General features: G+C 50.0%; 1 protein-coding gene across 1 annotated transcript; it reads right to left on the bottom strand.

Moving 5' to 3' along the window:
- Positions 1-704: 704 nt before the first annotated feature.
- ID2 (inhibitor of DNA binding 2) lies at positions 705-3,126 on the bottom strand. Its single transcript, XM_027624153.1, has 3 exons — positions 2,649-3,126; positions 2,290-2,353; positions 705-1,470 (listed from the first exon to the last, which is right to left on the bottom strand). The coding sequence occupies exons 1-2, from the start codon at positions 2,994-2,996 to the stop codon at positions 2,297-2,299; spliced, it is 405 nt and encodes a 134-aa protein (XP_027479954.1). The 5' UTR covers positions 2,997-3,126; the 3' UTR covers positions 705-1,470; positions 2,290-2,296.
- Positions 3,127-12,529: the final 9,403 nt, after the last annotated feature.

The following is a 12,529-nucleotide window of genomic DNA, read 5'->3' as shown; positions in this document are numbered from 1 at the left end:
ACTTTTTCTGTGACTTAGAAGGCCCTTCTCCTCTCCCTCCCTCCCTCTTCTCCTTCCCTGGGCAGTCCAGGGGTGCAGTCAAGGGTGAAGGGCGATCTAACAGCCACCTGTCTTGGAAAGTGGGCTCCGCCCCAGCCCTGTCTCCCAGAGGCCGGGTGAGCTACAGGTGGAGGAGGCGCCGGTGAAGCTTGAGAGCTCAGGGCCCTCTTACAGCTTTCATTCCCACGGGCAAACAGTGAACACCCAGGGGTCTTTTCTGCCCTTCCCCTAAATCTTTTAAATCATGTCCTGAATTCTGTGGACTTTACCCTTCCGATTAACAAGCAGTTTCATATCCTCCAACAGAAGTGTCTTAACACCTACTCAGACAAGTAGTCCTTCCAGACTCCACATTTATTTTGGATGATCTGACTCCTAGAAGTCACTGCCGCAGCAATTTCTTGGTTTGAAACTCAGCCCCAAGGCATACAACTGATATTTCCCTGCAGGACTAAGAGAAACTTCTGTTTACAGCCTTCCCAGCTGGGTCAGCTCTCCTGAAATGCTAGCAGTAGCCCTTTGCCCCAAAGTGCTGGCACTGACCACATATCTGATAAGGAGTTTCTCTGCATACAAGTTCTAAGGCTTGGGGGGTGGCGGGAGGGATGGAGAAGTGGAGAGAGAGAGAGAGAGAGAGATCTTAAAAACCATTCAGAATTCAGGTATTGACTTCAGACATGTTTATTATAATCTTATACAGTCTACATAAATTTGAACTTGTATTTATTTGGGTTCAGTTATAACATAGCATAATAAAAATCAAAGCACTGGTCCTCTGAAATAAAGCAGGCAATCACCATTCAATAAACACACGATTTATTTTGTATAAAAGGGTTAAGTTTACAACTAAACTTTTATAAAAAGTTTAGCATGAATAAGTACATCATTACACTTTGTATGCAGAAATACACATCTCTGCCACTATACAAGAAAACTCTAATTAAAGAGTTCACAAGGTTTCACTCAATATATATATATATTTATATATAAATATATACACAGCATTCAGTAGGCTTGCGTCAAAAAGGTAATTTCTGACCAAAAGACTTCATTTAAGTAACTGAATACTGGATCCTTCTGGTATTCACGCTCCACCTTTGAAAAAAGGCAAAGTCTGCTTAAATTGGGAAATTCCTTGTGATTTTAACGTTTTCGCTCCCCATGGTGGGAATAGTATATAAAGAAAACCTTCCAACTGCAGAAAGGGCATTTAAAAGTCTTTTTCATAAATAACTAATATCACAGTCCAGGTCAGAGAACACCCTGGGGAAGATGATCATTCTTAGTTTTCCTTCCATTTTTTTTTTTTAAAAAGGTCCATTCAACTTGTTGTTCTCCTTGTGAAATGGTTGAAAAATAAGAAGTTCAGCGCCTTAAAAGATCCTGTGGATTCGTTGTTGTTGTGCAAAGAAAAAGAAAAGTCATGAACACCTGCAAAAGATTGGGGGAGAGGCATGTTTTAGGAGAATGGAACCTAAGGGCAGAGGCGGGCGGACTGGCGCCGGGAGGAAGCCGCAGTTTGAACATTTAACCACCAAACACTCAAAGATTGGGCAAACCCTGGCGTCCAGATGCAACACACACACACTCGGCCTCGACAGCGAAAATTAAACATGAAAATAGCAGAGACTCAAGGGAAAAACTTCCCAACGCAATCTCCTATTTGGATCTCCAACAGCAGTGCTCACAGGCGCCAGTCTGCTTCTTGTAACAATTATTTGATTGAAAACAGCCCTTTAGTTAACAGATAGGGCAGTCGGAATCCCACATCACAGGGTCTGAGGCACAGGGAAGCAATGCTGGGCTAGCCGAATCTCAGACGGCTCCAGTTTTAGGGAAGGAGGATCTCTATGGAATTTGTGGTGATAAGATTAATTAGATGGAGGTTAGTACCTCGTAGTACCAGAGCAATAGGAGAGAAGAGCCAGGGCAGTACATGTGGCAGAAGCCAATACACATTTGCCTCAGCCGCCTTCATAATAAGTTACTGGGTTGGTTTTTTTTGTTTTGTTTTTTTGTTTTTTTTTTAAAGGAAAATGTTCTGTGATCTTGAGTAACCAGAGCCAGGAGCCCCTTCATCTGCAGTATACACAGACAATGTGCTACGGGTCATACTAAAGTACACATTCATTTACTAAACCCCAAATTTTGCAGATACACAAGTACCTCCCCCCCGACACAAATGAAAAAACACGCGCGCACACACTCCAAGAGGCAGTTTACCAACGGGAGGCACGAGCAAACACTCACCATTTATTCAGCCACAGAGCGCTTTGCTGTCATTTGACATTAACTCAGAAGGGAATTCAGAAGCCTGCAAGAGAAAGGGGATAAAAGGCGGTGTTAGACAATCTTAAGGAGAAAGGGCGTGTTTTTTTTTTTTTTAAGTAGCCCGTAGAACAGCAACTTTCATTAAACACGTTTGTGCTACAATTCAGAAATCAAAGACAAATGCATTAACGTGTCAGAACTTATTAGCAATTTCACGCGCGACTCAATCTATAGCAGATTTGTTTTTGTTTTTGTTTTTTTTTAAAGTTAATTAGCTCATCTGTAAGTCCCGGACTGCGGCCATGGCAGCAGGCGGGGACACCGGGAGCAGGTCTTACCTGCAAGGACAGGATGCTGATGTCCGTGTTTAGGGTGGTCAGCGGCGTCCTGGATGCCTGACTCTGCCCAGGTCGCTGGTGGTGCAGGCTGACAATAGTGGGGTGCGAGTCCAGGGCGATCTGCAGGTCCAAGATGTAGTCGATGACGTGCTGCAGGATTTCCATCTTGCTCACCTTCTTGTTCTGGGGGATGCTGGGCACCAGCTCCTTGAGCTTGGAGTAGCAGTCGTTCATGTTGTACAGCAGGCTCATCGGGTCGTCCACCGGGGTTTTGCTCCGGGAGATGCCCAGGCTGTGGTCCGAAAGGCTGTTTTTCCTAACGGACCTCACTGGACTGAAGGCTTTCATGCTGACCGCGCGCGGGGAAAGGAGAGACCGGGAGGGAGCGGGCTGCTTAGGAGCTCAGGCCGCCGCCGCCTGCGGAGCTTCCTGCGCTCGGCACTAGGCTCGGCTCAGAATGAAGAGGGGAGCCTGGCGGGGCGGCTTTTATCCGCACTCGCCGGGGGCATACGATCCGGCTTCCCTGCGTCCCCATTGGTGGAAAGCGGCGCGTCCATCAGGCCGCGCGGGCGTCCCCATTGGTGGGCGCTGGCGCGGGGCGAGCGCTCGGTCCTTCCGCGTTCGCAGCCAATCCCCGTGGGGTGGGCGGGGCGGGCGCGAGCCCAGCTGGGGTGGTAAATAGAGTACAGTAAGCGCGGGGCGGGAGGGGAACGGAGCGGAGGCCGGGGGAGAAGCGGGGGAGAAGGAGAGGAGGAGGAGAGGAGGCCGGGGCTGGGGGTTGGGGGGTGGGGGGAGAAGGGGAGGCCGTGGGGGAGGGGGGAGACCCCAGGAATCCAAATGTGCATCTTTATTCTAATTCTAATGGTGAGCCAGTACCCTCGCCCTAGGGTGTCCCCTGACTAAGCCTTCCACGCCCTGGAGGTTTCAGCAACCCTAAAACCACAGCGACGCGGACAAGTTCTGCACAGCAGAGGGAAAGTCACCGTTCTCCGCGACCCACGGGATGTCAGCAGATAGAAAAGCATTTCTGAAGACAGTAAAAACGCAAATAAGTTTGCCATTGACAAGAGACGTGTGTAGAGTTCAGTCTCTTAAGATAAGGCTAAGCTATGTCAAAACAAAACAAAACACAAAACACCCACGCGCGCCCTCAACGACAGGTTTAGTGTGGGATCGTGCAACCCGGAGCGACACGGAGGCATTATTGGTAAAGTCAGTAAAATGAGTACTTATTGGAAACCGTGCTGATCGCTAAGGAGCTCTGAGAGGCAGGACACTTTTCGGGGTTGCTTTCATAGAATAGGCAGGTCTATTATAATGATCCTCTTAGTTGGAAATCATTAGGAAAATTTGCATACTGAAGCTGTATTTACATACGTTGCTCTTGAGAGGCTGCCTGTCTGGGAACCTGCAGTGTGGGTGGCAAAGTAAGGTGATTAATTATGCACAAATCCGGATTTCTGGTGTCACATTCCAGCACTTACAGTGTTTTTAAAGTTTTGTGAAAGGTAGGTGGCTCCAGCCAGTGACCGACATCTTCACACTATGAAAAATAAAAATTCTGTCACGGATGACGTTAGAAATCTTTTCAGCCCTTGTCCTGGACGCAGTTTCACGTTTTGCTTTTTTCCTTGTTTTCCCTCTCTAAATCCTGAAGAAGTTATTCCTGCAGTCTAAAGCTTGCAGCCATTTACCTAAGTACTTTTCAGTTAATTCACACATAATCCTAGTCTAACTGAAGACTACAGTAAATGAGTTGTGTTTGGAAAATCCTATTTCCCCAGAATACAATAAGCTAGAAGACCGGAGAGAAGATGTCATAGTTGTCAGCATCTTGTTTACTTGTTGTCTCCATACGGCACCTTCTTTGCGTTTCAGAAAGAGGAAGGGGGCAGAAGAGAAAAAGCAAAGCTTGACAATGGGGAACCTGTATTTTGTCCCTCAATTAATGATTAATTTCTCAGCTGGTGGGCCAGTCCCTGACACCAACTGCGACCATGTGCCCGCCCCAGGGTTTCTCTTTAGGGAGGCAGTGGGTCCTGCTGAGGCGCATGTCACTTTGGGAAAACCAAGCCACTTCATTTTGGAGGTTGGAGGTGGATGGTTTCCTGACCAGCATAGAAATCGGCTGAGGGCCTGTCCTGCAAAAGCTGCCTGCTAATCTGTTCATGAGTGTTCGATTAACAACCTCTCTTCTGATATTAAGTCTGGAAATGATTTAATACTGAGTCCCCCACAGTTCGAGCCTTTTGATGTACTTTGTGTGCATGTGTTTCTGTCACATACGTGCCACAGTGGAACAGATTTTGTTTTGACACTATTTTGGTTCATGATGTTATACTTTGACTATTTTACAATAATAGCCAACGTAAACAAACATCTTTGGGATTCTCAAATTATTACTTGTGATTCTTGGACATTGCAGCTCTGCGATACTGACGCATTCCTAGCTTTTTCCAAGGACACCGTATGTTAACATCCGTGCCAGCCTCATTATCCCAACAGCCAGGCTCTGGGCTGGTTCGTAATGAGCGTTGTACGGTATGACTTTACACACTCGCAAAGTTGATTAAGACAGTGTCTTCTCCCATGATCGTTTTGTGTACCCTGATGCAGTCAAATTGCTAAATATGGTCAAAGTTGTGTGGTTTCTTTCTTCAGCTGCCATGTCAGAGTCCAGTCGGCCGGATCGTGTTGGATTCGACTGGCATGCTACCCGGTTCGACATTCATTTAAAGATCATTTTAAGGGGATTAGGAGGTTGTCTAAGTTAATGATTAAAAAAAGGCCCGAGTTCTAGTGCCTCTGTCTCAGCAAGCCCAAGACGAAATTACCTTTATAATTATGTTTCCGTGGAGAAAAGGGTGTTGGAGCATTTTCGGGGTGGGGTACAAGGCATTGAAAAATCTGTCAATTGGTGTCTCTGTGGGTTCGCAGTTGAGGCCTCTGAAGTTCAAATGGTCCCAGCTGCAGAAAGGGCCCTGGATTCGCTAGATCCGCGGGTGGTGGGAAGGTGTGAAGGACTTCCGGTGGGGGTGGAGATACCGTCCCCTGGGCTTACTCACCGGGACGCCCCCCATTTCAAGCCACACGCCTACCCTGCAAGTTCCCGTAAGCCGGCGCCAGGGCTCACTCACTCGGTCTCCTTCCCGGCCCGGCCGGCGGCTCCCAGCGCGTCCAGCCCCTCGCCGTAATCAGAAGCAGCTCCGGGCCCGGGCGCGCCGGGCCTCCGGGCCGCCTTTGCAATCCCCGCGTGATGCAACGGGGGGCGGGAGGAGCCTGCGGGGGGACCGGAGGGGGGGCTCAAGGTCCTCCCTGCACATCTGGCGCAATTGGGAGCGCTCGCCTTTCTTCCCCCTGGTTTTGTTCTCACAGCTGTGTCCATTCCGCCCGTGACCCCCCGAGTGATCCCTGACAGGTGATGAATTGGCGGCGGCGGCGGCGGCGGCGGCGGCGCGCGGGCCAGGCCGCGGCGGGGCCGGAGCCGGAGCCCCGGAGCAGACTCTCTGGCGCCAGGCGCGTGACGCCGCCCATTCACGCCGCCCTGCAGCCTTGTCCTCGCGGCGCCGCTCAGGCGGCTGCCATGGCAACCGCGCCGTCACTCAGCGCGCGCGCCCAGCTGATCAATGCCTGCGAGGCCCGGCCGTCCCAGGCTCGCCCCGGCCCGGACGCCCGGCCCGCGCGCACCTGCAGCCGCTGCACGTCTTAAGTTTCGAGCGATTTGGGGGAAGGAAAGAGGACCGAGAAGAACAGGAAAGGGCGGGGGTGGGAGTCGGGGGAGAAGAAAAAAGCCGAGAGAGGGAGAAGAAAGAAATCTTCCTTTTGCCGAAAGAGGCATAACGTGGCTTAGAGGTTGCCAAAGCAAGAGGTTTTGCTTTATTTTATTTGTTTTTGCAACCGAGGCGTGCAGGGTGGGCCTGGCGCGAGGGAGGAACGGACGGGGAGAAGGTGACTGTCTTAGCGGATGGCGAGATTTATTTATTCCTTTGGATCTTCGCGGGGATGACCTCCATGCTGGACTCCTAAAAATACCTTTGAAGGACCCCTACCCCGCCCCCACTGTCCCCCTGCCTGGCTCCGCAGAACCCTTGGAGGTTGCTCTAAAAAACCATCAGATTTTTCAAGAACAGCAGCCCCCAGCCCTCCGCCCCGGGGGAGGTGGAAGGATGTGCAGCCGGGTCCGCGGCTCCGAGCCTCTACGCGCCGGCCGACCCGCGGCTGCGTCCTCATTACCACTACAAAGCCCGGCCGACGTAGCCCCGTTCCAATGCTGCGTTTTCAACTGAGAGCATCAAGAGGCCAGAAACTTCCAAGCCAGCCCGCGGACGCAGACGCCTGCTCAGTCCCGGCTTTATCTCTAGGGAAAGTTCCATTTTAAGAACCAGATGCCAACATTCCGGGACAGTTTACGGCATCCGGATCCCTCAAGGGTGCTCATCTGCAGTTCAGAGTGTTAGCAGCAATTATTTATCGTCTGTCCTGGAGAGGAGCTCCTGAACAAGGATGTCCTCTGCTGGCCCTAAAACGGGGTGGGGTGGGGAGACGACTGTTCTGATCCTGTTATCTGGTTTAGCAGAGTTTGTTGTGGTTTTCGAGGAAACAGCATCTGGATTACATAAGGATTCAAGTTTTTGCTTTACTTGTTTATTTAATACCTTGGCAAGAGGGAGCCCTTACCCTGAAACCAGATAACCGAATTTGGTTTAAAACAGCCTTAGATGAGGGGCAACGGGAGGGGAAGAAAATGAATAAAGCCACAAAAAGCAAACAAGAGGATGTTTATTTTTCTCCCTTTGGGTATTTTTGAAGACCTGCCTAGCCTCTTCTACTTCTTGTCGCAAACAGCTAATGAATTGCATTAACAAAGCACTTCAGCTACCACGAGGGCTTAAGAGACATCCCAGCCCGCCACGATCCCGGCCCTAATTCCTTCTAGGATGCGGCGCGCGGTCCTGTTTGCCCAGGGATCCAAGAGCACCGGGGGAGAACGCCGTGCTAAATCCAATTGCTTTCCACCGTCTGATCTCCTTGTAGGGAGATCACCTTTCAGCTCCGTTAAAAAAAAAAACCAAAACAAAACAAAACAAAAAAACAGAGTTTGGGAGTTGGAAGTTGGCGGAGGGGCCCATTTAGCTACCAGCCCAGCAAATATTTAGTTACAAATGCTGTGGAGTGCCCCGATTTGTGGCCGCGTTTGGCTTTCACAAAGGATCGTCCTGTGACTTTTGTGCCGGTCACCAAATTAAAAAAGAAAATTAACTTGAGCAAGAGATAAGGTCTTAGAAAACAATCCCGGGCTGCCCGCGACCTGGCGGGCGCGGGGCTGGCGTCGCCAAGTCTGCACCGCCGCGAGGCGCGCGTCGCGGGGTCCGGGCCCCGCGGGGAGCTCGGGTCACCGCGGGGATCCCCGGCGGCCGCCCGCCGCGCGCCCTCCGCGCCCGAGCGCAGCGGCGTCCGTGGGAACCCGCAGCAGCCCCCTCCAGCCTGCGACGAGGGCGGGCTGGTCCGGAATCAAGCTACATCTTCCTATTATAATGCGGCACCAAAAGCAACACCCGAGCCCCGGCTTGCGGGTCCCTAACAAGAAACACATTGTGCGCGCTCCCCACCCCCACCCCACCCCCTTTTTGGCCGAAGCCGCGTTTGCGCGCCGGCGGGGACGCAGCGCGCCAAGTGCATGACTTCAGTGGGGAGGAACCCGCCTGCCCCGCACCACGAGCGCGCCCGGCTTCCGCGGCCTCCCCGCTGCGCCCCGCCGTGCCCGCCCGCCGCGGGGACAGGGGCTGGGGCCGGGCGCAGCCCCTTTGCCGCCCGGGAGGCCGCTGCTGTCCATCGCCCGAGGCCCTGGTGGCACCCGGGCGGCATCAGCTCGGGTGATTCTAATCACTGCCCTCTCAGGTTGGCTGGCGGAGAAACTTCTGTTTATAAAATAGTTCACCCTTCTCTCGCCCTCTACCCATGTCCTTGAGGCTTTCACTCCAAGATTCTGCCTCGGACACCCCACCCCTCAAAGGTCAACTTACAAACCTCCTCCTTCTAGGCTAGAGTGAAATCTAGCAAAGGTTTTGCAAGCCTCCCCCCTTCCCCAGACACACCTGTCGCCTGTCACTGCTACCACTGGCTGCTGGAGGGGACCAATCTGGGGCTATGTCCTCTGGGAGGTGAGTGCTGGGGACCCCGAGGGCTGCGGGGACCTGCAGACCCCTGGAGGAGCAGCCCCTGGGGGGTACTCGTTCTCAGCTCTCGGGGGGTCCTGCCATCTAACCAGCACCGCTGACCCAGTGGCGACAGGGGCCTCATCTGTCTCAGTGCTGGGGTTGGCCATCTGCGCGGGACCCTGGAGGAAAGACGGGGTGAATTAAATCCTACGTTTTATTTAACCATGCCTGCCTTTCCCGGAGTCTGAAGAACACAGACATTCCATTTCCAAGAAAAAAGGGCAACACAGTGGCTCTCTTTAAGGGGAGGTTAAACATTCACACTGGGTAGAATAACTAATAATTTACAAGCCATTCACAGCTCACCTATTTTGCCCTTCATCTTGACTCCATGAGTTAGGAAAGGCAGATGCTGTCCAGGTTTTACAGAGGAAGAAACTGAGGCACAGATGGTTGACAGATCCCACCACTGTGGGCCCACACTCCCTGGGACATCACCCTGTGACAAGGCTGAAGTGTGTGACCTTGACCGCAGGGGGGTTATTGATTTCCCTTTTTACCTTGAATTTTGTTCTAGCCCTGCAGGGCTGGATTGCCCACAGCCAGGACTTTGTATACAAAGAACTTTGTTCTCACCTTCCTCAGAAGTTAACTCTGAGTGACTGAGCTTGACCCTTTATTGACAAATGGTCTGAGGACTCTTCAAACCTTAGTGTATGAAAGAATCACCTTTACACACAGAGTCCTGGAGCCCACCTCTAGCAATGCTGATTCAGTGGGTTTGGTGAGCAGCCTAGGAAACAGCCTTTTGAGCAAGCATCCTAAGGAGATGCAGGTGGTCAAGGGACCACATTCTGAGAAGCTTCTGGTAAACTGGCCTCTCAGGTCAAGCCTGCAGTTGGCGCAGTTTACCTACCAGGTGAGAATGAGCCATCTTGGACCTGTTGAGGACTGCCACATTTGTTCTTAGAAAACTCAAGAGGACAAGAAAGTCTGTTACATTTACCCATATTTTTACTTTTTTACTTTGTTATTTCTTCCTTCTTGATGTTCCAGTCTTCTTTCTTTTCTTGTTTATTTTGTGTTTCAAGAGTGTCCTTTAGACATTCTTTTAGGGTAAGGTCTGTTGGTGACAAGTTCTCTTAGATTTCCTGCATCTGAGGAGGTCTTGCTTGCCCTTTGATTCTTGAAGGATATTTTGGTTGTATCTCAATTTCTGGGTTGACAGTTCTTTTTTTTTCTTTTTCTTTTTTTTTCCCAGCATTTGACATGTCCTGCCACTTCTTTCTGGCTGCTATGGTTTCTGATGAGAAATCTGCTATCATTCAAATTGTGTTTACTTCTGTAAATAAGGTGGTGTTTTTCTCTGCCAGTTTCCTTTGTCCTTAGTTTCCAGAAGTGTGCTTATTATGTATCGTGGTGTGGATTTTTTGTGTTTTTCCAGTTTGGGGCTCTCTAGTTTCTTGAATCTGTAGGTTTAAATCTATTGCCAAATTTGGAAAAATTTCAGCCATTATTTCTTGACATGTTTTTTTTCAGCCTCACCTTCTTCTCTCCTGGAATCCTGATGACATGAATATTAGCTTTTTGGCTCTAGTCCCTCCGGGGTCTAGGAGACTATGCTTTTTTTTTTTTTTAAGTCTACTTTCTCTCTGTTGTTCAGACTGGGAGGTCTCTACTGTTCTATTTTCAGGGGTATTGATTCTTCCGCCCACTGCATTTTACTTTTGAGCTCATTCAATGAGTTTTTTCGCTTTGCCTATTGTATTTTTCAGCTCTAAAATTTCGATTTGGTTCTTCTTTACATCTTCTATTTCTTTGCTGAGATTTTCCTTTTCTCTTTTCTCCCCCACTTTTTGGGAGCATGTTTGCAATTAATCATTGAAAGACTTTTTTGATGGCTCAGAAGAGCATTGAGCTGACCCCACCCCAACCGTTACCTGACTGTACCCATGCAAGAGACCCCAATTGAGACTGCTCACTGGAGCCCAAGCAATAAATAAGATTATGAGAGAAGAAGTTGTCCTCTGAAGGTACTAACTTTTGTAGTGGTTTGTTACATTGATAACTAAATGTCCACCAAAAGAGAAATGGGGCCATTGGTGGGGGGCAGTGGGGATCAAAGCTTCTAAGTATAATTTTGCATATGCATTGTAATTGTAATCACTTATAATTATCTGGGCTCTCCCCCCACCCCCGAAAGTTTTACAACAACAAATTACTTATAGTGCATAAAATAATAAAATGGCATATCCCACATCCAATAAGAGTGTGTTAGTTTTAAAAGACATGAATGATGTTTTATTTGACATCTTGGTGTCCAGTATACACTCAGGTATATAGTGTGGGTCTTTTTTTATTTTTTATTTTTTAAATTAAAAAAAATTATTTATTTGAGAGAGAGCACACGCACGTGCATGTGTGAGTGGGGCAGGGGCAGAGGGAAAGGGAGAAAGTAAATTTCAAGCAGACTCCCTGCTGAGCGCAGAGCCCAACTGGGAGCTCTCTATCCCAGGACCCTGAGATCATGACCTGAGCCAAAATCAAGAGATGGCCGCTTAGCCAACTGAGCCACCCAGGTGCCCCAGTGTGGGTCTTTTTTTAACCAACCGGAATCCCTACCAATTTTTCCCTAAGGTATAGACTTTATAACTGTATGTGATAACTACATGTTCTGAAGCCAAACCAAGTAGGATAAATGGTCCAGCTGACCCTAGGGCCCTAGGGAAGATGGGAGAGCTGAGTGGTCGAGGAGGCTGACTGAGAGTAGACTACAGAGTAAGAATCGGTGCCTCCGGACATTCCAGAACCTGTAGGGTAGACGAATCTCAGAGGTATCACGGCTCATCACCAAGATTTTAAGGAGATTTTGACATTTTCTTCTTCATACAACATGAAGACTTTGAGTGTGGAGAGATCAGGCTTCCTAGTTAGGACCAGTCTGTCTGTCCCACTGTCTTGTTGATTTAACTTCCAGGGACCCCAGGATACCGTCTACCCTGCAGAAGACGCCTTGGCACGAGGACTCCAAAGCTTGTACCAAGAAGGGGGCTGGGAGCCCTGCAGGCAGTGGCTGTAGGCGGTGGCCCCAAAGCTTCTGTCTTCCCCTCTGACACTATCCAGTGTGGCCATTTCTCATCCTGAGAAAGGAGTCAGGAGTGGGTTGGTGCAATTACAATTCATTAAGTCCTGCTTTGAAGTCAGGAGCCCATATTCCCAGGGAGGAGCCTGTGTAGAAATGCAGAAGAGCAGAATGCTCGCTAGCTAAAGGGTTGAAGTTCTTCTGGTTGCTGCTGCTGGTGTGTGTGTGTGTGTGTGTGTGTGTGTGTGTGTGTGTGTGTGTGTGTTAGGGGAGCACTCAGAAGGGAGGATGAGCGGGAGCTCAGGGCCCTGAGGGCTCTTGCCCCTCGCCCCTCCCTGAGTCTGAGCCTTTGGCCTTGAGGGGGTGGCTTTGACCCAGCCCTTTATTTTTTAATGTGCCTTGAGTGTCTGTCCCGCTGGCTGCAGTGTGTGCCCAGGGTTCCTGGCTCCTCCACCTGTGTGCTGACACTTAAATCCAATGGCAGACTGGACAGAGCATTTAGTCTCTGAGCTGCACTCCTCAGAATGTGCTCTGGGAACCAGCAGCATAAGCACCCTGAGAAATGCAGAGTCTCAGGCTCCAGTCCAGACCTACTGCAGGTAGAGCCTGTGTGGTTCCTGCCCCGCAAAGCCTGAGGCTCG

The sequence above is a fragment of the Zalophus californianus genome, chromosome 8 (genome assembly GCF_009762305.2).
Source record: "Zalophus californianus isolate mZalCal1 chromosome 8, mZalCal1.pri.v2, whole genome shotgun sequence".
NCBI classification, from domain to species: domain Eukaryota; kingdom Metazoa; phylum Chordata; class Mammalia; order Carnivora; family Otariidae; genus Zalophus; species Zalophus californianus.
Note: the sequence above shows the minus strand (reverse complement) of the source record. Positions and strands in the feature narration are given on the sequence as shown.

Bases quoted from the DNA above. Each gene is read 5' to 3' on its own strand.
- ID2 (XM_027624153.1), bottom strand. From the start codon at position 2,996: ATGAAAGCCTTCAGTCCAGTGAGGTCCGTTAGGAAAAACAGCCTTTCG. The intron at 2,354-2,648 runs GTAAGACCTGCT...TTTCTCTTGCAG, and splicing joins TCAGCATCCTGTCCTTGCAG to GCTTCTGAATTCCCTTCTGA.